Source organism: Entelurus aequoreus, linkage group LG04, assembly GCF_033978785.1.
Source record: "Entelurus aequoreus isolate RoL-2023_Sb linkage group LG04, RoL_Eaeq_v1.1, whole genome shotgun sequence".
In the NCBI taxonomy this organism is placed as follows: domain Eukaryota; kingdom Metazoa; phylum Chordata; class Actinopteri; order Syngnathiformes; family Syngnathidae; genus Entelurus; species Entelurus aequoreus.
Genome location: NC_084734.1, coordinates 37729979 through 37753245, shown reverse-complemented (window position 1 = coordinate 37753245; position 23267 = coordinate 37729979). Strand labels below are relative to the sequence as shown.

At 38.5% G+C, this 23267-nt stretch overlaps 1 protein-coding gene across 12 annotated transcripts in view; it reads right to left on the bottom strand.

Moving 5' to 3' along the window:
• The window catches only part of LOC133648557 (clathrin coat assembly protein AP180-like), a 58010-nt gene that overhangs the window by 21058 nt on the left and 13685 nt on the right, over positions 1 to 23267 (bottom strand). For 9 of the 12 annotated variants that reach the window (XM_062044771.1, XM_062044760.1, XM_062044765.1 and 6 more), the window contains exons 3-15: positions 18052 to 18194; positions 17896 to 17971; positions 17638 to 17740; positions 9427 to 9520; positions 9223 to 9334; positions 7178 to 7284; positions 7073 to 7114; positions 6535 to 6608; positions 4622 to 4634; positions 4414 to 4544; positions 2104 to 2177; positions 1996 to 2010; positions 1397 to 1567 (exon numbers count right to left, since the gene is read on the bottom strand). In XM_062044771.1, the coding sequence (XP_061900755.1) occupies positions 1397 to 1567; positions 1996 to 2010; positions 2104 to 2177; positions 4414 to 4544; positions 4622 to 4634; positions 6535 to 6608; positions 7073 to 7114; positions 7178 to 7284; positions 9223 to 9334; positions 9427 to 9520; positions 17638 to 17740; positions 17896 to 17971; positions 18052 to 18194 (1155 nt within the window). Of the gene's footprint in view, positions 1 to 1396; positions 1568 to 1995; positions 2011 to 2103; positions 2178 to 4413; positions 4545 to 4621; positions 5380 to 6534; positions 6609 to 7072; positions 7115 to 7177; positions 7285 to 9222; positions 9335 to 9426; positions 9521 to 17637; positions 17741 to 17895; positions 17972 to 18051; positions 18195 to 23267 lie in introns of those variants that run through there. The other 3 variants (XM_062044769.1, XM_062044770.1, XR_009825889.1) reach the window with 2 other exon arrangements.

Below are 23267 nucleotides of genomic sequence, written 5' to 3'. Positions count from 1 at the left end.
TCTTTTGTTGAGCCCTACAAACTGTTTGTACTAAGGCTGTCAAAAATAACGAGTTAACTCATGTGATTAATCACAAAGAAATGTATAATTAAGCAGGTATTCACGCAGATTAGTCATGCCATTTATTTAAACCTTTATCCTAACCATGAATGGGTACCTAAAATGTGGCACTGGTAGTTATATGGTCAGGGATCACGTCAATGCATAAATCAGTGCAAAGATGAATGAGGAAACTGTTGTGCTCACCGGAAATGTTTTACTTCAAAATACACCCTACTGGACTTTAGATAAAGCTGTTGCCAAGTTTTGAGCAAACAAAGACGCACATTTAAGTAACGCATTGTAATTTTTTTTCCTGTATGACATTCTGACAATAAAATTGCATTTGTGTCCAAATATTTTTGTCTTTTTAAACTTCAAATATGCCAGGGAGCAATTAACTCAAACTTCAAAAGTGTGATCGATCTATTTTTTTTAAAAATATATACTTTTACAGCAGTAGTTTATGCTGTAATTATTGTACTTATTACACACCAGATGTTTGATTGTAACATGCATCTTAGTTGCAGTTTTCAATTCCAAATTTGTAGGTGTTGAAATTAGCATGTAAAATCGCTAATGCTAATCAGTAACACATCTATGGCAAATCCAATGTAAATTAGCAACTCACTAGCACAATTGAAAAGCGGGACCTTGCTGTAATTTTGAGCGCCTTCCTCTAGGATTGTTGGCAGGGAAAATTGTAACATTACTTTAAGGCAGTCTGGTTGAGTCCACTCTGAGTGCTTGACTGCTTGTTTCCCAGCCAAGAGCCTGAGCCGGTGCCGGGATGTCACGTGCAACAAAAAGTATCAAAATATGGCACCATTTGATTTTACATGAATTGGTACTCGTTACTACGGACGGACTCCGGTCGGTACTTACAAAAATACCAAATTCGGTAACCATCCCTAATTGTGTTTGACCTTAAAGGTTCCATTGTATAAGCATTTTTTCTGTGGTTGCACTTCTGATTACAGCATGAAAATTCCAATCAAATGATTTCCTCAATAAAAAGCTTCTAACAATGTTACAAGGTAGAGAATAACATAAACTTCATAGCCAGTTTATGAGGTGCTTTTAGAGAAACAATAGTAAGTATTGTCATTTTAGTGATAACTGCTACATGTTATCCCTATGACTGGCCCTCATCACAGAAACTACAGTACCATTTACCAATCTGAAAAAAGTGCTGACAAGAATTTGGGCTGTAATTTAAAGCGCTACCATGTCAGTCAGTAAACTGTATGTGCATGCAACTGAGTGTGGCTTCACACCATCAAAAGGGTTCTGGGGTGCGTGAATTGAGCTTCCCAGAGTGGTTCTGTGGTACAGAACACCCAAGAAGCCCACTAACCTCCTAACAGATCCATATTGGTGGCGCCAGGGGAAGAGGTGGCCGCTGTGCTAGTGGGAGGAGCTACGGGGACTCCGGCCTCTGGTGCCGCAGGGGTGGGAGACGCCGCCGAAGGTGACTGGGCGGCCTCCGCTGCGAGGGTGGGCTCGGCTAGCAAGGAGTCGCCCATTTCTGCGAGTGGCGGCGAGGAAGGGGGGAGTGCGAGGGTTGGCGTCCCCAAATTAAAGGCGCCAAAGTAAAGAGGAAGCAAAAAGAGCCAGCCATGGCACCCATACACAAAAATAAAATTCAAAAAATTCAAATTAAGATTATTTGGAATTAAAAATCAAAATCCATTGAAATCAAAAATTAGCAAAGAGACAACAACAAAAAAGCCCCCGTTATAAACCAAAACCACAGAATGGAGGATGCGGGAGGTAGGGAGGAGAGAGAGAGAAACCAGGACACTCAGACGAAAGAAAAACAGCTACAAGGAGACAAACCAGGAGGTAAACATGACACATCCTAACACACTGACATTGTTTACAGGCTGGTTTTGATCAGGTTCAACAGACAAAAACACATGGAAACCACCTGGAGGAGGAGGGAAGAACACTCACCCGAGCCGAGAAGGTCTGTGGACAACACAAGAAATATTAAACTGTATATAATACTCCCTAAAATAACGTGCATGTACATGCAAGCACGTGGATGAAACACTGCCTTACCTCCCCAGGATGTGGGGGCGGCCGATGTTGCCGGGGGGCCAGAGGAGGAGAGAGGATCCAGGTCCAACAAGGAACTGGAGAATAAGGTTTAAGAACAATTAGTCCCTAAATTCTTAAAATGTATTGTTAAAATGTACATAAACGTTTTGCTTGGTTAGCTGCAGTGCCCCACCATATTCAACAGATGGCAATGTAGTGGGGAAAACAACCAGTACCACTTTACAATATATACTGTATACTGTACTTACAGTAGCTAAATGTGGGTTCACTATTTGGCAAAACATGTGTACTATTGCCTTTTCACTCAACAAATGATTATATATTTAATATAGTGCAGTCATTCAGTTCCTGTCAGACGACTCCCTATGCCGGATCCACCTGCCCTTTCTTCGCTGCGTATGGCTTGCCTTGTTTCCACCTCAACTAGCCAAGAAACTTTCTAGTTTCATCTGCTTTTACACAAAGTGATGTCATACAGTAAAAATATAATTTTCCTGCAAAGATGTGTTAACATTTACACCGTCTATGTTACTACAAATTACGGGGGAAAAAAATGAGGATATCATTATATTGTACAAAACCCAAAACCAGTCAAGTTGGCACTTTGTGTAAATCGTAATTAAAACAGAATATAATTATTTGCAAATCATTTTAAACATATATTCAATTGAATAGACTGCAAATACAAGACACTTAACGTTAGAACTGGAAAACTTTGTTATTTTTTGCAAATATTACCTCATTTGAAATTTGATGCCTGCAACATGTTTCAAAAAAGCTGGCACAAGTGGCAAAAAAAGACTCAAAATGTTGAGGAATGTTCATCAAACACTCATTTGGAACATCCCACAGGTGAACAGGCTTATTAGGAATAGGTGGGTGCCATGATTGGGTATAAAAGCAGCTTCCATGAAATGCTCAGTCATTCACAAACAAGGATGGGGCGAGGGTCACCACTTTGTGAACAAATGCATAAGAAAATTGTCAAACAGTTTAAGAACAACATTTCTCAACGAGCTATTGCAAGGAATTTAGGGATTTCACCATCTACGGTCCGCAATATCATCAAAAGGTTCAGAGAATCTGGAGAAATCACTGCACGTAAGAGATGATATTACGGACCTTCGATCCCTCAGGCGGTACTGCATCAAAAAGCGACATCAGTGTGTAAAGGATATCACCACATGGGCTCAGGAACACTTCAGAAAACCACTGTCAGTAACTACAGTTTGTCGCTACATCTGTAAGTGCAAGTTAAAACTCTACTATGCAAAGCAAAAGCCATTTATTAACAACACCCAGAAACGCCGCCGGCTTTGCTGGGCCCGAGCTCATCTAAGATGGACAGATGCAAAGTGGAAAAGTGTTCTGTGGTCTGATGAGTCCACATTTATTATTGTTTTGGAAACTGTAGACGTTGTGTCCTCCGGAACAAAGAGGAAAATAACTATCCGGATTGTTATAGGCGCAAAGTTCAAAAGCCAGCATCTGTGATGGTATGGGGGTGTATTAGTGCTAAAGACATGGGTAATTTACACATCTGTGAAGGCGCCATTAATGCTGAAAGGTACATACATGTTTTGGAGCAACATATGTTGCTATCCAAGCAACGTTATCATGGTTATCAGCAAGACAATGCCAAGCCACGTGTTACAACAGCGTGGCTTCATAGTAAATGAGTGCGGGTACTAGACTGGCCTGCCTGTAGTCCAGACCTGTCTCCCATTGAAAATGTGTGACGCAATATAAAGCGTAAAATACCACAACGGAGACCCCGGACTGTTGAACAACTTAAGCTGTACATCAAGCAAGAATGGGAAAGAATTTCACCTGAAAATCTTAATAAATTGGTCTCCTCAGTTCCCAAACGTTTATTGAGTGTTGTTAAAAGGAAAGGCCATGTAACACAGTGGTAAAAATGCCCCTGTGCCAACTTTTTGCAATGTGTTGCTGCCATTAAATTCTAAGTTAATGATTATTTGCAAAACAAAATTAAGTTTCTCAGGTCGAACATTAAATATCTTGTCTTTGCAGTATATTCAATTGAATATAAGTTGAAAAGGATTTACAAATCATTGTATTCTGTATTTATTTACAAATTAGACAACGTCCCAACTTCACTGGTTTTGGGTTTTGTAGATATTACAAAATAAAACTAATGTTTATAAATAGTGCCGTTCTTGCCGACTCTGCTTTTCCTTTCCTGGCCTTGTGGGATTGCTCTCCGCCCCTAGTCAGACACCGCAATTGTGAGTAACTTTTTTGTCGATTTATTTGGTGTTTGCAGGAATTGAACAAGTCGGTACATACTCTTCCACTGGCTCGGGTGCAGCCGGAGCAGCAGCAGCAGCAGCCTCCCCAGGCGGAGGCTGCAGTGTGGGGACGGCATTTGAGGATTTGGCCGGAGTGGAAGTTGGAGACACATTGTTAGTGGGAGACCCCTGGAAGGTACGTAATGGCAGCTCAGTCAGTGGTCCAGCAGACACAATCTAGAAACTGTTTAAAATGTGAAGCTTACCTTCGTTGGAGACCTGAAAGGAAAAGGAGAGTATTTTGATTAAGTGGTGGAAGATTTACTTTTATAGATTTTCTCCAAGAAATCTGGTAAATTACTCCACAAAGTGCATCATGTAAGCATATGAAGGGTTTAATTCCATTCATCACATTGATGAATGATGATGATGATGGTTTAAAATACTTTTTGTCGGCTAAACTTTTTTTTTGCTAAATTAGCAAATAATTCATGAATCAAGGAATTAACCACTTCATATTTTGCAGCCTGCTCTCACAAGAATTTAGTAGCAATTATTTTAGGTACATTCACATTTATTTCATTGTAAATGAAATACATTTGTGATTATTTGATTCATTGTATGTGTTATATTATAACAAATAAAAAAATCAAATTTTCTGTGAGATTAAATATTTTTTCAAGCAAAATTGTAAAATTATATTTGAAAATGTTATACAATTTTCCCCTAAATTCTTATGGTTCGTATTGCAGGTGTGAATGAGACAACACACAGTTTGTCTCTGGTAGCATGTGCGTCTTGTAGAGTTCACACATGTATACACACACACACACACACACACACATCACATGTAAAATATAGGTTACTAATAGAATCTATTCCCATGGGAAACACCTACTTGCTTCCCATTGGAATAGCACATCAGTTTACCTGTTAGATGTGTGATATAGTAAAAAAAAATAACATTCAAAGATATTACTGTCCGCTGCCCCAAAGCCAACACACGGTTGATGCTCACCCTTCACTGGGGATTCCAAATGAACAAAAAAAGAGGATAAGAGAGAGGAAGGGTTAAAGGAAAAGAAATAATTACAACAACTGCCATTGACTAAAGCCACTTGCCACAACAAATATAAATGTCCGAAAATACATATAATTTTACAAAATATTTTTTTATATATTCTGTCATAATAATGATGATATACCGTAATACCTAAAATAAAAATAGTACATCTTCAAAGCAATGGGAATTATTCCCTAAGTAAAACAATACAGCAGTACCTTAACTCAAGAGTGTTTTGAAATAAGAGCTGTCTCTCAGCTAATTATTATGCTTAGAGTTCCCATAAAAATTTTTTTAATTACATCCCTGCCATTAGTTGGCATAGTAAAAGCCAGAGTGAACCCCTTAATATAACCAAATCATCTGGTTTTACTCGCTAGCATTAGCTTAAAGCTAGGGATGGACATTACTAACTTTGCAAAATAATTCGAGCATGTCACTGCTAGTCTGCACCATACTGAAGCAGAATGCGTCTTACAACATCCAAAGATATTAAAATAATATTGAAACGGTGGACATTTATCCATTAAAAATATGGAGAAACTGCTGATGATGTTTTTGACGGGGAAGCAGCTAGAAAGAGTTCCCGTAGAAGTCCACTTTAAAGCTAAATGCTGTACATTATTATTACATTACTTCATAAAACTATTGTAGTTGTTAGTAGTACATTATATTGTATCGTTTCTATACAATATTTATTGTCTAAAATGTTATTTTCTTTTGAAAAGGCATGTTACATGTTCACTTTTTTTTTTTTGGTGGGGAGGCAAGCTCCAATTAAATGTATTTTAATTAATTTCAACGGGAGATGTTGAAGTGTTTCAAGTTAAGAGCTCCATCACAGAACCAATTAAACACATAAGTTGAGGTACAACTGTATTTTAAAAATTGGGAGAAAAATCCAGAAAAAAATGTAGTTGTGTTTAATTTTTTTAGGTAGCTTTTGCGTAATCCTACTCACTAGCAAACAAACAAAACCTCTTTGGCAATAACGAGAGTCTAAATATGAGCATCTGATATTTTAATTAAATGGCAAAACAATCACGTTAAAGCCTTGAATTAATGAAATTGAAATAACACAAATAAGCTCCAAAATGACACTCAATTCAGAATTACCCCTTTTTGCCGCCTTTTACATCCTCCAAGCCATTCATGTGTGTTTCCAGAGACTCCAGGATACTGCTGGGAGCCTGACAAAAAAACAAAAACAATCATCAAGCTTAAAATAAAATCACATGAAAAGCTGCCACATCAGAACACACAACAGTGTACGTCTACCTGATTACTTACCAGGATTTATCAAAAAACAGAAAACACACACCCGCCGTGCATGCACACACAAACACATAATCAGTGTGTGTATCTGACTCGTGTCACACAGAATAAGGCTCAACATGCCGACACTCCATCCTTCAAACAGGCACTCAGCCCACGTTACTATGGTTACCGGCTCCTCGAGAGGTTCAAAAGGACAGTCGTCATCGTCTGAGTCCGCTAGGTCCACCACCGTCCCCGGGTGGAGACACTGAGGTCAAGGGTGTTGAGATGGCAGTGGGTGAAACATGGCATGTGTTTACATGCAGCCACATGCCATGCATGTTACCAATCCGAGTATGTTGTGGGAATTGGTTTGAAATATCATGTGGTGACTTACGTAGTTGATGTCAGGAATGTCATTTTTCTCAACACCAACTGTCTGTAGAGAGAAATAAAGTTGAAGAAAAAAACCACCACTATTTCTGCTGTGTTTAAGGGGTACCTCCGCCAGCTTCATGAATTCGCCAATCTTTGTCACTCGGGTCAGGAACCTCTTGTAGATCTCCAACGCCTCCTTACAGTCACTTTTTTTCATCTTGAAGTATTTCTCTGCACAAACAAACAACATTTGTTTCTACTGAGTGCCACATACTAAAAAATGAAAGAAAAACGGGGGGCCACTCTGATACATTTTGTACATGCCTTAACCATTTCAATGTACAGTACATCAGAATATGCTAAGGTATTTTAAAAAACATATGAGCAAATAGTTGTTGTAATCTAACACTCCTGATTAATAACCACTTTATTTCATTTTCAGAACATGTCAAGGGACAATAAAAAATATTATTAAAAAAATATCACTTTGGAGACTCTTGGTTTATATGGTAGGACCTCAGAGGATGCTGGTCCAGCAATATTTACCATTGACAATTAAATCAATGTTTTCCAGTTTCCAGTTGCATTATTAGCTGTCGTAAGAAAGTGTAAAAGAAGTTAACGCCTGTATCTCTACATAGACTTAGACTTACAAAAACTTTATTGATCCACACAGTAGCTCAGTTACAAATAACGGAAAGGGTAAGGATGGAAAGGATAATGCAGTATAAAGTAGACTAAAAATGTACCATAGTAACAATATAAAATATAACATATATGTAATATTTACATATTATATATACAGTATATAATATATACTGATACATCATATTATTATATTATATTTTCATATAATGTATACAATATATAACCAATCCCAATTACCATGTACAATATTACAGTATATGTAACAGCTGCAGCAAAAAAAGGGCAGCATAAAATAGAGAGTAGATCCAGCAGAAAATATACATTATATATATATGTATGTATGTATGTATGTATGTATGTATGTATGTATGTATGTATGTATGTATGTATATATATATATATATATATATATATATATATATATATATATATATATATATATATATATATATATATATATATATATATATGTATATATATATATATATATATATATATATATATATATATATATATATATATATATATATATATATATATATATATATATATATATGACTAAACACAATTAACTAACTCACTAGCTTTTATGTAAGTAGAAAGGGAAGGTTGCAGACTTCATGGATGCGTTTTCACAGTCTTAACTCTCATACAAGTGCAAAAAGAAGTTAACCCCTTTAATCTCTATACAACTAAACATAATAAAATAGCATACAACTACTCACTAGCTTTTAAAGAAGTAGAAAAGGAAGGTAGCAGACTTCATGTATGCTTTTTCAAATTCTTAACTGTCATACAAGTGCAAAAAGAAGTTAACCCCTTTAATCTCTATACAACTATCCATCCATCCATTTTCTACCGCTTGTCCCGTTCGGGGTCGCGGGGGTGCTGGAGCCTATCTCAGCTGTATCCGGGCGGAAGGCGGGGTAAACCCTGGACAAGTCGCCGCTTCATCACAGGGCCAACACAGATAGACAGACAACATTCACACTCACATTCACACACTAGGGCCAATTTAGTGTTGCCAATCAACCTATCCCCAGGTGTATGTCTTTAATAGCATACACACTACTCACTGGCTTTTAATGAAGTAGAAAGAGAAGGTTACAGACTTAATTTATGCTTTTTAATATTCTTAACTGTCATACAACTGCAAAAAGAAGTTAACCGATATAGTGAAACAACTAACTTTGCGATGTATATGTGTTTTTTTTTCTGATTTATTGTCCATCTTTGGAGGTGGTAAGAAGCCGGAGTACCCGGAGGGAACCCACGCAGTCACGAGGAGAACATGCAAACTCCACACAGAAAGATCCCGAGCGCAGGATCGAACCCAGGACCTTCATATTGTGAGGCAGACGCACTAACCCCTGTGACACCGTGCTGCCCTGATTTATTGTGTTTGTCAAAATGATAAAGCCAAGACAGAAAGATGTGTACCACTTTCCATTTCTGTCTACTATGGTGATCGTCACCCTTTTTTAGAGGTTCCACTGTATTGTGTTTGTTGCCATGACTGACCTAATAGGTTGATGATGCCATCGTTGTAGGAAGCAAAGAGTTTGACCAGATCCTTGAAGAGGAGCATGAAAGCACCATTGATGATCCCGTTGTTTAGCTCCTTGGGGTGAACCTGTCCGGAGTGATGTGAGAGCTTTCTTATTGCCTTGTTATCAAATCCAATCATAAATGTCGCCAAATAGTAAGCCTTTTAACCGAACTTACGTCAAACTCCAGGAGCGTGTCGATCTGAGTCTGCAGGACAGGCATGCCCTTCAAGAGCTTCTCTGTGGTCATGGTCCTCATCACGCCCTCAGCCCTGGTTTACAAACACAATATGGTCACACCAAGACACGGAAACAAGCCAATTCAATGACAATGGCCAAATACTACACAGAATGGATTTTCAACCAATGGTTTTGGGGTGTACATTTCCAAAAAGCTAAAAACCAGGGGGCTGGACTTCTCCCTTCACTGTCAGTCTTATGTTGTATATTCTGCAGAACCAGTGTCCTCTATAGTAGACATTTGATTTTGGTCTATTTATTTTGTCAGAGTTACGGAAGCGCTCTGCTGTATTTTAAGGACTTTCTGCAAAACAGCAAGTCAAAGGTCATCTCTGTCACAGCACGCTAGTGTTTTTAAGTATCAACTGCAAAAATATAAGTCTATGACAAGTTTTTTTTTTAACTGAATTCGCCAGTTGCATAGCCCACATTAAGAAAAAGAGAGGACCTAAAATTGAACTTTGAGGAACACTTGTAATACAACTGATAGCAACAAGCTACAGGAACACCTTAGTTACATAAATCACATTATGGAAAAAATGTGTAAGGAGAGGACTTAAAGGCCTACTGAAATGAAATGTTTTTATTTAAACGGGGATAGCAGATCCATTCTATGTGTAATACTTGATCATTTCGCGATAGTGCCATATTTTTGCTGAAAGGATTTAGTAGAGAACATCGACGATAAACTTTGCAACTTTTGGTCGCTGATAAAAAAGCCTTGCCTGTACCGGAAGTAGCGTGACGTCAAAGGTTGAAAGGCTCCTCACATTTCCCCATTGTTTTCAATGCAGCGAGAGCAATTCGGACCGAGAAAGCGACGATTACCCCATTAATTTGAGCCAGGATGAAAGATTCGTGGATGAGGAACATGAGAGTGAAGGACTAGAGTGCAGTGCAGGACGCATCTTTTTTCGCTCTGACCGTAACTTAGGTACAAGCTGGCTCATTGGATTCCACACTCTCTCCTTTTTCTATTGTGGATCACGGATTTGTATTTCAAACCACCTCGGATACTATATCCTCTTGAAAATGAGAGTCGAGAACGCGAAATGGACATTCACAGTGACTTTTATCTCCACGACAATACATCGGCGAAACACTTTAGCTACGGAGCTAACGTGATAGCATCGGGCTTAACTGCATATAGAAACAAAAGAAATAAGCCCCTGACTGGAAGGATAGACAGAAAATCAACAATACTATTAAACCATGGACCTGTAAATACACGGTTAATGCTTTCCAGCCTGGCGAAGGTTAACAAAGCTGTTGCTAACGACGCCATTGAAGCTTACTTAGCAACGGGACCTCACAGAGCTATGCTAAAAACATTAGCTATCCAACTACGCCAGCTCTCATCTGCTCATCAACACCCGTGCTCACCTGCATTCCAGCGATCGACGGTGCGACGAAGGACTTCACCCGATCACCGATGCGGTCGGCGGCTAGCGGCGGCTAGCGTCGGATAGCGCGTCTGCTATCCACCTCAAAGTCCTCCTGTTTGTGTTGCTGCAGCCATCCACTAATACACCGATCCCACCTACAACTTTCTTCTTTGCAGTCTTCATTGTTCCATCCATCCATCCATCCATCTTCTTCCGCTTATCCGAGGTCGGGTCGCGGGGGCAGCAGCTTAAGCAGGGAAGCCCAGACTTCCCTCTCCCCAGCCACTTCGTCCAGCTCCTCCCGGGGATCCAGAGGCGTTCCCAGGCCAGCCGGGAGACATAGTCTTCCCAACGTGTCCTGGGTCTTCCCCGTGGCCTCCTACCGGTCGGAGGTGCCCTAAACACCTCCCTAGGGAGGCGTTCGGGTGGCATCCTGACCAGATGCCCGAACCACCTCATCTGGCTCCTCTCGATGTGGAGGAGCAGCGGCTTTACTTTGAGCTCCCCCCGGATGACAGAGCTTCTCACCCTATCTCTAAGGGAGAGCCCTGCCACCCGGCGGAGGAAACTCATTTCGGCCGCTTGTACCCGTGATCTTGTCCTTTCGGTCATAACCCAAAGCTCATGACCATAGGTGAGGATGGGAACGTAGATCGACCGGTAAATTGAGAGCTTTGCCTTCCGGCTCAGCTCCTTCTTCACCACAACGGATCGATACAGCGTCCGCATTACTGAAGACGCCGCACCGATCCGCCTGTCGATCTCACGATCCACTCTTCCCTCACTCGTGAACAAGACTCCGAGGTACTTGAACTCCTCCACTTGGGGCAGGGTCTCCTCCGCAACCCGGAGATGGCACTCCACCCTTTTCCGGGCGAGAACCATGGATTCGGACTTGGAGGTGCTGATTCTCATCCCAGTCGCTTCACACTCAGCTGCGAACCGTCTTCATTGTTCATTAAACAAATTGCAAAAGATTCACCAACACAGATGTCCAGAATACTGTGGAATTTTGCGATGAAAACAGAGCTTTTTGTATTGGATTCAATGGCGTCCGAATACTTCCGTTTCAACGTTTGACGGCCCGCGCATACGTCATCATACATAGACGTTTTCAACCGGAAGTTTAGCAGGAAATTTAAAATTGCACTTTATAAGTTAACCCGGCCGTATTGGCATGTGTTGCAATGTAAAGATTTCATCATTGATATATAAACTATCAGACTGCGTGGTCGGTAGTAGTGGGTTTCAGTAGGCCTTTACAGAGGTGCCTTGAGGAACAACTCAGTTATGTCAATCACAAATTTAGTCCCTGGTGTTCTACATTGGCTAGCAAGTTTAAAATGTCAATGCAAGGATCTGCCAATGTGTTTACAGAGGTCCGAGTTCCTCTGTACAACAGGAGCACTGCAGTGTTTCATGGAATTTGTAGCAAAAATGTTTGTCTCCCCAGTTTTGAATTGATCTCAGGGGGGCGGTATGGTGTCATTACCATGCCAGATCTGGCCCCCGGGCCGCCAGTTGAATAGTCCTGCTATACAGGCTAAGTTCTAATGAACATTTTCACAATCATTAGTTGTCATGTAAGCGTTATACAAGTAACTGTCTCTAACAGTAAAACTGAAAAAAAAGGCTGCTGGTGCTAAGTAACTTTTTGCTTCGTTTTTTTTCATGACTATTTTCCTCTTTGATCTGTCTTTTAGTGATTGTACTGTGTACACATTAAAACAACTATAAAGAAATAGTAGGACCTGATTTACTAAAAGTTTGCGTGTACTAAAACACATGCAAACCTGGTAGCATCGGCAAAGTTGATCTACTAAACGTGTGCAAAGTGGATTGCGTCTGTTAAGTGAGCAGAATAAGGTGTGCCATCCATTTAGCGCCTCTGTCTTCAATAATATGCAGAATATACGCTGATAATCACAACGCCCATAATACTGGGAGGAGAATATCCAAATATAAATATTTAGCACGCGCAATGGAATTTATCAACACACATCACCGTTTTGCGAGCACTATTTAGCGTTTTATTTAGCACGTGTCAGAAGAACGTGCAAACTGACAGTTCCACACACGGCTGCAAAATCGGATGAGAATCCTCTGTCCTGTGTGTGTGTGTGTGTGTGTGTGTGTGTGTCAACATTTTGGACGGCAAGAATGACAAATTATTAGACCTATCATCTATTCAGCAATTTCCCTTTACAATTTTATTGCTGCTGGATGACTTAGGGGGCAAATTAAAATGAATTCAATTGATACGTTTTGGTGTTTGTTGGCGTTTTCTTTTTTTAATATTGTTCGTTTTTTTTAAATTTAGGAAATATATTACCATAATAAAACCCCGAATGAAAATACGTTTTTCATTTGGCTTTTTTTTTTGCATCTGAGTCATTCCAGTCGCACAAATGCGCTGATGATGCGATCCACAGTCTCGAGCACAGAATTAAGTGTCAGTGTGCATATGTTTCTGTTGTCTTAATTGTGATTCAGAAAAAGTGTTACAAATTATAAATGTGTGCTACTGGTTCAATACATCGCACACATGTAGGAGCATGATAACATAAATGTGCAGAAAATGATCGTCTCCGTGGTGAAAGCCCCGTATGCATGTAAAATCTTCATTTAAATAAGGCGGTCTGCACCACTTTTCAACTGCACATGCAGTGTTAGTAGATCAAACGCAACAGGTCCACTCATAGTACATGCTATTTTTGCACACGCTGTTTAGCGCGTGGTATTTGGATCTTAGTAAATCAGGCCCTTAGACTATAAAGCCAGAAAGCTGCTTGTCTGTTCTCATCTTATCCTATTCTTTTGTTTGTTTGTTCAACTTGTGGGCAATGATTTACTTAAAACTGTAGGTCCAATTTTGACTTAATCAATCTTTATCTGTGATGAAGCGATAGTTTCCTTTTTATGTTTATAAATATTACCTCCGCCAGGACGTAATGTAATCGCTGCCACTGGTGTGTTTTTCAGTCAGTTAGTTTGTTAGCAACATAACTTAAAACATTACGGGCTTTCAATATGATTTTGAGGATGATCCGGATCATTTTTACGACATTATTCTTATGTTATGAGCTTTACAAAGATAATGAAGACTGACAAAATGGTTCACTCCCTTTCTTTCCTTCGGCTTTTGAAATCTCAAACAGCTACATGCAAATTTGTATTTAACTTTCAGAAAATGTCCAAAATGATATCAGAAACAAGTCATTACATGTTGGGGCTGTTCCATATTATTTTAGTACGTTACCATACATTTACGTTACAAGCGTCCACTTCTGTGTGTGTGTGTGTATTAGGGATGTAACATCATGAAAATCTCATATCACGGTTATCGTGACCAAAATTATCCGGATTATTATTATTATTTTTATTGCAGTATTGTTGTATGTGCTTAAAAAGTACTTATACACACACACTGAGATATTTTGACCAAATCACTTTTTTTAAATAACTTAATATTTTGTAAATGACAAACTGTTAGGAAAGCCACTATTTTGCATCATGTTGAAGAGGTTCATTTAGCCTACTAATGTGTATTTATGTGTACTTGTCAGGTACAAAACTTTACCTTACTAGCCTATATAAATCAACCACTTATACATAAACACTATTTTGCATGTTTTGTGTTTCTTAAGCTTCACTAATAGTGTTTTAGTCTTAGTATTTTGTCTGTTTTAATCACTAAGCTTTTATATTGTTTTTACCTGTAGCACTTTAAGATTTATTTCAATGAAAAGTGCGCAACAAATGAAATGTGTTTTTATCATTTCTGGCGGGCTTTATGGCATCCTACTCTGTTTGGAGGTCCTTGAACGCACCGTAAAAACACCTCCGTCTCGTATTCCTCTGAGTATAGAACGATCACACTGAGAGACACTAGAAGAGCACAGCTTGTAGGTTCAATGTGCACAATTGAATCGCTTAGTTGCTCAGACAGAAATGTGTTGTATAAGTTTATCAGAATCAGAATCAGAAATACTTTATTAATCCCCGAGGGGAAATTGAGATTTTCAGTAAAATCCCATTCATAGAACAGGATCGCTAACAGGTCAGCCAACTTCGGGCGCCCCTTAAGATTGGGGTTTGTCATTTCTTAACGGGAAAATACTTGAATGCGTCTTGTTTTCATGTTAGCATTTAACTGGCAAGCTGGCACCAGTCAGTCTGTGAGTTTATCAAAGTGCAGTTATCAATCATGGTTTTTTGATAATTTTCATTTAAAACAGTAACACTAACTGTCTGAAGTTTCACCGTGGTTATCATTATTACCATTTATTGTTACATGCCTAGTGTGTATCCTTGCAGCCCCACCTCTACTCACAGAGACAAAGACTGTGGATGACTGACAAGAGGCTTCACTCAGTTTTCTTGTATTGCACTGTAAATAACTCAAATGTGATGGGCAAATTTTAAATTAAACTTTCAGAAAATGTCGGAAATGGGCTTAGGCAGGGGTTCTTAACTTTTTTGACCTTGGGGCCCAACTTTTTTACTACAGAGTGGCCCGGGGCCCACTCAAATATTAACACTGAATTAGCAATCTTACTCTTGATTTTAATTGTATTCAATAATTATATCTAACAAAACTAACAAAAATAACCACCTTGCTAAATAATACAAATATTAATAATAAATATTAGAATAATTTAATTATTTATTATTTCTGTCAATAAAATTAAAGTGCAATTGATAATACAGCTTCATCACTTTAGTCATAATTTTGCGCTTAAGAAACTCCTCTATGACTAACCCCAGACTTCTATTTGTTGAAGTTTGTCATTACTCCCACAAGTGGTGAAAAAGTGTATTACAACCAGTGTTGGGTTAGTTACTGAGTAACTAATTACAGTTACTAGTTACTTTATTTCAAAAGTAACTCAGTTACTAACTCAGTTACTTACACCAAAAAGTAATGTGTTACTGTGAAAAGTAACTTATTTATTTTATTTTTTTATTTTATTTTAAGGCTCCCATTAATGCACTTTTAGCCTTCATTCCAGTACTGTTATTGCACTGTAGAATAATACAACTTGTTGATCAACTTGACATGCATTTGCATCACTGAACTCTGCTAAGCAATGTGGTCTACATACAACACACAAAGACAAAGAAATGTTTCAAAGGGCCAATTTATTTCAGGCCAGAACAAATTGACAAAACTATTTTAAATAGCTGCAACATAACATAACATACATAAGTAACAAACCACATAATAACAACATGTCACAACATAGCTGTAAACCTGGCTTCACCCAAGGAAGGCACACATGACATGATTATATGGCATGTCACTATATACAACACACATACTGCTTTACACACGCCAAACCAGGCATTTTTCTCTCTCAAGGAATTGTGAAATAAAATCATGTCTTCAGTGAAGCCCAGAACACTCTACGCATTTCCCCAGTTTTAGTTTAAAGAAAAGGAAAGATTGGCCTGACCCACTGGGATCCCTCTTTATGTTTTTGAACTTTATAATCTATACATTTAGAGTGATATTATAATCAAACACTCTAGAAGTCTAGAATGAAAGAGCATATAAGAGAATTGACAGAGTGTGTGTACCTTCAGTGATGAATGATGAGCAGAGGCAGAGTTTGGAGTGTCTTCTTTAGCTTGCTTTCCATGTTTATGTGCTCACTGTCCACTGTGTCCAGGAACTTGGAAAATGTTTTCGTGCCATTTGCCTTTTGACGCCGGTATCATGCTAATTAGCTGCCTGAAAGCGGGTGACTCCACTGTAGAAATAGCCTGCATGTCTTCTAGCACATACGCTGCAATGGCTCTATCAATGTTGTCCTGGCTTGCAGTCCCTCCGTTAAAATCCTTGAAGTGTGTCTCTCTTTACTAGCTTCGTCGAAGCATGTTGCTTTTGTAGCTGTTTCATCAGATTTGAATTGCTGTTTTGGGCAGTAGATGGGATCTTTGATCCAAGACACAACTTACATTTAACTAAAATGTTCTTTTCTTTGTGCTCGACAAAAGAAAAGTAGTGAGAATATTCCATGTTAAGAAACTCGGCTTCGGCTCTACCATGATGTCTTGTTAGTAAACACAGACACGCCTCTTGTGACAGAGGAAGAATCAGAAGGACGACACCGGCAACTCTCCAATCAAACACACTCAGATCTTCTCAGTTTCTAGCCAATACTATATAAAAAATAACGTAAAATAACGCAGTAACGCATCATGTAGTAACGGTAACTGAGTTTACTGAATATAAAAAAATACCGCATTAGACTACTCGTTACCGCCGAAAATAACGGCGTTACAGTAACACATTACTTTGTAACGCGTTAGTACCAACACTGATAACAACTGAGTACTGCTGCGGCCCATATGGCCCACACCTGAGAAACAGATATTTTTTGGTGGCCCTCTAGGGAGCGCTCGCGGCCCAGCAATGGGCCCCAGGCCTATTGTTAAGAAACACAAGGCTATGATAAGAAACACTGGGCTAGTGATTATATTTTGAGTGATTGTATTTTGAAGGTGATTTGGATCACCATCTGGATTCAGGAGACTTTTTATTATTTCCAAATGTTATTATGGTTGTTTGTATTTTTGTTCCTTGACTTACCATAATTTATGTACTCGTCCCATCTCATTTTGTTTTTGGTTGGATTGTAGTTTGACTTTTAGCCCTAATTTTCCATGAATGTTGGTTGCTACCAATTGTGACTTACTATGTGTGGGTTTTTTTCTGAGAAAAACAAGCGTCACTGGAGATTCTGGTTATGGTGACGTACCCTTTCTTGACTCTGGTGAAGTCAAATGCCATCTGGCGGTAGGCGAAGGCTTTCTCATTAAGGTATCGTCCATACCGTCTGATGAATGTAGACATGTCGTAGCCTTAAGAAGAAAGCACATAATGTCCATCATGTATTGTCATTTTCCACCTAAAGAAGTCCTGCAATGTGTCTGTGTGCTCATATGGAAACAGTTGATCTTGACACTAGAGTGGCATACATTATGTAAGACAGACCTCAGTTTTTGTTTTTTTTTACCATGAGAGCCAGTTTTGTCGATGAAGTTGCTGAGGTTGAACAGGGAGGTTCTGGAGGCCAAGTACTGGATGAACCTCTGCAGGTAAAAATATTCAATTGAAAGATGCTTTTAACCCCTGACAACTACATTCCTCTAGATGGCTCTTGTTGCTGTACCTCATTCCCGTGGACACACATGTGGTGGGTGGTGACAAGGGCCTTGAAGACCACCACCCAGCTGGCATTGGTGGCCCGTTCGAACAGTGTGTCGGCCATCTGGGGGATGTTCACGTTGGTAGTGTTGGTGGCCGACACCAGGTCTGTAAGACAAAAACATCATCACATTTATTTAACATCATTATTAATAGTGGAAACAGGAAACCATGCCCCACAGAATGCAGCAGACAGTGATATGCGTCCTAATTTACACTTTATTAGTAATACAGAGGATGACTCAGCAGTGTGTATAAAAAGCTTTTTTCTGCCATTTAAACTGCCAAATATACATTATTTGCAGACCTCTATTGGCCTATGGGGCAGTTATAGCTGTGCCCAGTGAACTCTGCCCAGCAACAAGTCTGTGACACAAGGAAGAAAAATAACTGTTGATTGTTTTGTTTTTTTAATCTATATTTGTGGTTGTACAACTGCATTGCATCATACTCAGGGTTGTTTCTAATATTTTGGTGACCAAATTTTTAGGTAGAAGGGCAAAATATTAGTAACATGGACAACAATAATAAACATATTGTTGGATGAATACCGCTAAAACAAAGTATTATTATATTCTGTATGACATTTGATTGTGCTAGGGTACCTAATGTTCTGTCCGCAGAATGTATCATAAGACTGTTGAGAAATGAAGCAAATGATAGATAGATGACAAGTAAAGATTAGTGCATTGCTTGTCCTCCGACAATGATGTCTAGAAAAAGTAAAGGGAAAGAGTAGCGCATCAAATATATTGACAAGCAGCTTCGTTAATGGAAGCAGACCTATTGAGCAGGCCTTGGCTTTGCTTTAAATAGACACAGATATTAAACAGTAAACATGGGTGAGGAGTGCAGTGAGCTGAAGGGAGGATGTCAGGAACAAAACAGGTTAGCAGTCTGGTCATGGAGGTTTATTGGGGGTAGAAGTGGGGTCTTGTAAAGAGATTATATCTAATCACTACTCTGTTTTACTGCACAGCCCCTTTCATGGCATCATCAGCACCTGTTTCAAGACATCATTTAAACATTCAGCATTTTTAATAGGCGAAATTATGCTTTTTTTTTTTCTTTTTTTTTTTATCACATTTGCTTTGTGTGTTTACATTTGATCAGTTTTGCAATATGGCCGACTCTTGCAGCCATAGCATGCTTGACCCACTATGACTGCTTGTACTGCACAATATTATCTTTTCGCAACTACTACTACTTGTTATCATTCATTTAACACTACATACAATATACCGTCGTGGTCAAAAGTTTACATACACTTGTAAAGAACATAATGTCATGGCTGTCTTGAGTTTCCAATAATTTCTATGTCGTAGAATTTCTGACCTTTTGACCTATATTTCTTGTCTATTAAGAATGTCCGCTCATTTTCAATTCTCTTCTATTTTGTGCCATTGAATGGACCAGTTGTGGGACAAAGGTGAATATGGAGTTATGCCAACCTGTCTACAGAATGCTTAGATTTTCCAAATATGACTAAGAGATACAAGGTTGTTTTGGAACAGACAAACCAAAACAAAACAATCATGACGCACGAGATAAAGACAGTGACGCACGAGATAACAAACAGTGACGCACAAGAGACATATAAAAAATGGCAGAAGACCGGGACTAAGAAGAGATTTTGGCTTGTGTGTGTCTTGTTTGCTCCGGAGTACATGTGGTCTGTCTGCACGACCAACTCAATTCAACCTGCACTTCTGATAATGGGTAAATACATTTGTTGTACTAAACTACTTTTGTTGCCTGCTTAAGCTTCGGACAATCCACTACACAAATTGGCGTCACGAACAGGATGGCCTAGAAGCTACAGGTCGACAGCCGCTCCCGCTCTCTCTGTCAGGCAGACAGTGTGTTGCACGCGCGCATCACAAGGTAAGCAGTTTGCTTTAAAGTGTAAACATTTTCTGCCTGGAGAGAGCCGGATCGATAAGACTAAAGCTGAACCTGTTTTTGATAAAAGATAGGTTTAGTCAGGTTCTCCAAAAACAACCTGGAATGGGGTAAATTATGGTTGGATTGAGTTGTTTTATATGTGATCATTTGTCTGTGTGTTTGTTGAAAACTTGTGATTTCTTGTTTTTAGCTATAAGGGGATTGTTAATAGAATTTTGGTGGTTTGGAGTGTTTTTGAAGCATAAACGATGTGAGACGAAAAATGTATTTTAACCTCTTCATCCTCTGTCGTTGTTGGCAGAGGATGCTTTTTTCTGCAAGTACATTAGGTTAGCCGGAGTTGGACACAGCGAAATTTAAGGCAAGGTTTGCTAACTGGTGTGACATTTGGCCCACACAAATTTATGACGTCTATGAAGGTCCTACGTATCTGTCTATGTGGAAACTGCAGCCGGGTAAAAAGCCTGATATAAGGTGATCGTTCAGTGACTCCGGTAAAGGAGATCAACTGAGCCAAGTTGTCACGAATTTGGAAATTTGCTGCAGTATAGATGGATAGAGTTAAGGGCTCCATATGGTAAAGCCTTGGTGAAACTATATGGACTGACCAGACACGATGTACTGTAGGATTGTTGGGTGATTCCTAGTGATTCTACAGCGCCTTAGGCCGGTTATCCGTGTTGGTCAGGAAGGATAACGCAGGTGCTGCTCCAATGAAACGGGTTAATCGCCGTTGTATGAGCAATGATGGAACCTGGTTTTTGTGATATGAGACGGCCGATTCCACAAAAGCACGCGTGCATTAGTTGTTTATATTTGTCCGGACATGGGGTGGTATTGTAATTTATAAATGTGTGTGTATAATGATGAATGCTGAAATGTGTGTGTATTGAGTGAGTCAGTTTATGTTGGTACATTTAGATATATGCGTAATTTAATAACTTTTGTGTAGCACCTGGTTTCTTATCTGTTTTAATTCCCCTCTTATGAAAGGCAAACATTATACCTCTCGGTATTCCCCCTCCCTCACGCAACCTCCCCCCTCCCCTCCCTTCACGCTTTTTCTCACAGCCCCGCTATCTGTAAAAGTTGGGAAATTGTCTAAAATGTGTGTGCTTGTGAGAAAGTAGACAAAGTTTATGTACAGAAAACATATGAGTGAATGATCTATCCATTTAATTATCTTATTCCGCTCTCGGAGGTTTATGTACAGAAAAAATATGAGTGAATGATCTATCCATTTAATTATCTTATTCCGCTCTCGGAGGTTGGATCGCGGGGGCAGCAGCCTAAGCAGGGAAGTCCAGAATTCCCTCCCCCCTTGGCTATTTGTCCATCTAAGAGTGAATGATAAATGTTGTTTCTTATTATTAAGGTTCTGATATGATACAGCTGTGCTTCTGGATGAGAAAAATAGTTGACTGTTGCATTTATTTTTAACTGTGCTGGTGATTGTAACTGTGTGACACTGTGGTTTGCAAGAAGGCTCTCGCTTTTTTGGGGAAAGATGTGTGTGCATGTGACTCAGTAAGAAAATTTTTAAAAAAGGAGGCCCTGCTGGAAGACATTTTAAGATAAGGGATGTGTGCGTGTGACGAGGCTGTGTGAGAGACAGCTGCACGTGAGAAGTGGGCCGAAGAGGTGTGACACTGTTAGCATAGCATTGAGCTAGTTTAGCATTGAGTTAGCATAGCATTGGATTAGATTAGCATTGAGCTAGGTTAAAATATATATATATATATATATATATATATATATATATATATATATATATATATATATATATATATATATATATATATATATATATATATATATATATATATATATATATATATATATATACTGGACAGCTGTACTCAGTCTGAGGAGAGTGCTGACAGGTTGGTTTTGATAATAGGAAAAATAAAATATACTGTATATGAATAAATAAACATTTAAATATCAATACATACATTTGGACTGGGACATTTAAGCATTGTTAAATTCATTAGTCATTAATTATGTGTGTAATATACTGTTTTGAACAGCCCTGTTGCTTATCTGATCCATCCAGTTCCTGTGTGGAAGTTGAGACAAACACACACGCACGCACATCATAGATTAGAACACATTGTTGCTTTGAATTAATAATGATATAGCAAACACATTAAATAAAATTGAATTAAATTTAATAAAGGTGAAATGATTATTTAATTATATTGACATTTTAATTATATCAAGAATAATCACGATGAAGTAAAATTTTAATTTATATTCTAAAACTTCTAAAAAACATCTGTGCAAACTGTGAAACATGTTGTCTGAAGAAGTACAGATAATAGTCGCCAACACTCAGCGCCTTAGTCAAAACAAAACGTAGAGAAGCGTTAAACAAATTCCAATCAGAAGACAGACAAAGAATGAGAACGAAAGCTAACAGCAAAACTAAAATTTAAATTAATAACAAAGGATGGCAAAATTTCAAAGTGATAAATGAAGGTGCATGTAGAATTACATGTAAAGAATAAAATTAAATGGAAATAACTGTCTGCAAGATGAGCATGACGTCATGAATTGTGCTCGGGTTGACAATAGATAGATAGATAGACAGATAACACGTTATTGATTCCTTCAGGAGAGTTCCCTCAAGAAGAAGAAGTAAAAAGTAAACAGTAACTAATAAGGGTATAAATGGAAACAAAATAGAAAAATATCACAATGAGAATAAAAATAGAACAGTAAAATAAGAGAAACTAGGCATTAACGACCATGATATAAAAAAAAATATTGCACTGTTATTATTTTGCATTCCCTGTCATCCTAGCCCCCCCAAAGAGGAGTTGTACAGTCTAATGATGTGTGGGGCAAAGGATTCTTTATAGTCTAAACCAGTAGTTCTCGAAGGAGGGTATGGTGTTTCCGCCCGGACAAAAAGGGGGGTACCTGAGATTTTAAATATTTTAAAATAGCGACAATTCAAAATCCTTTATAAATATAATTATAGAAGAATAATACTTCAACAAAATAAATATTTAGAATTAAGTTCATGAGCCCAGATGGATCTCTATTACAATATCCAAAGAAGGTTGATGATTGATTATATGTATAGAAATCTTTATTATAATTTAATCACTTGTTTAATTTTTAAAACGTTTTAGTTATTCTTATATTTTTTTGTTGTCCAAATAAGTCAAGTAAGACCACAACAAATGAGCAATATGGTGCACTGTTATACAATTTAATAAATCAGAAATTGATGACATTATGCTGTATTTTATTTCTTTATTTTACTGG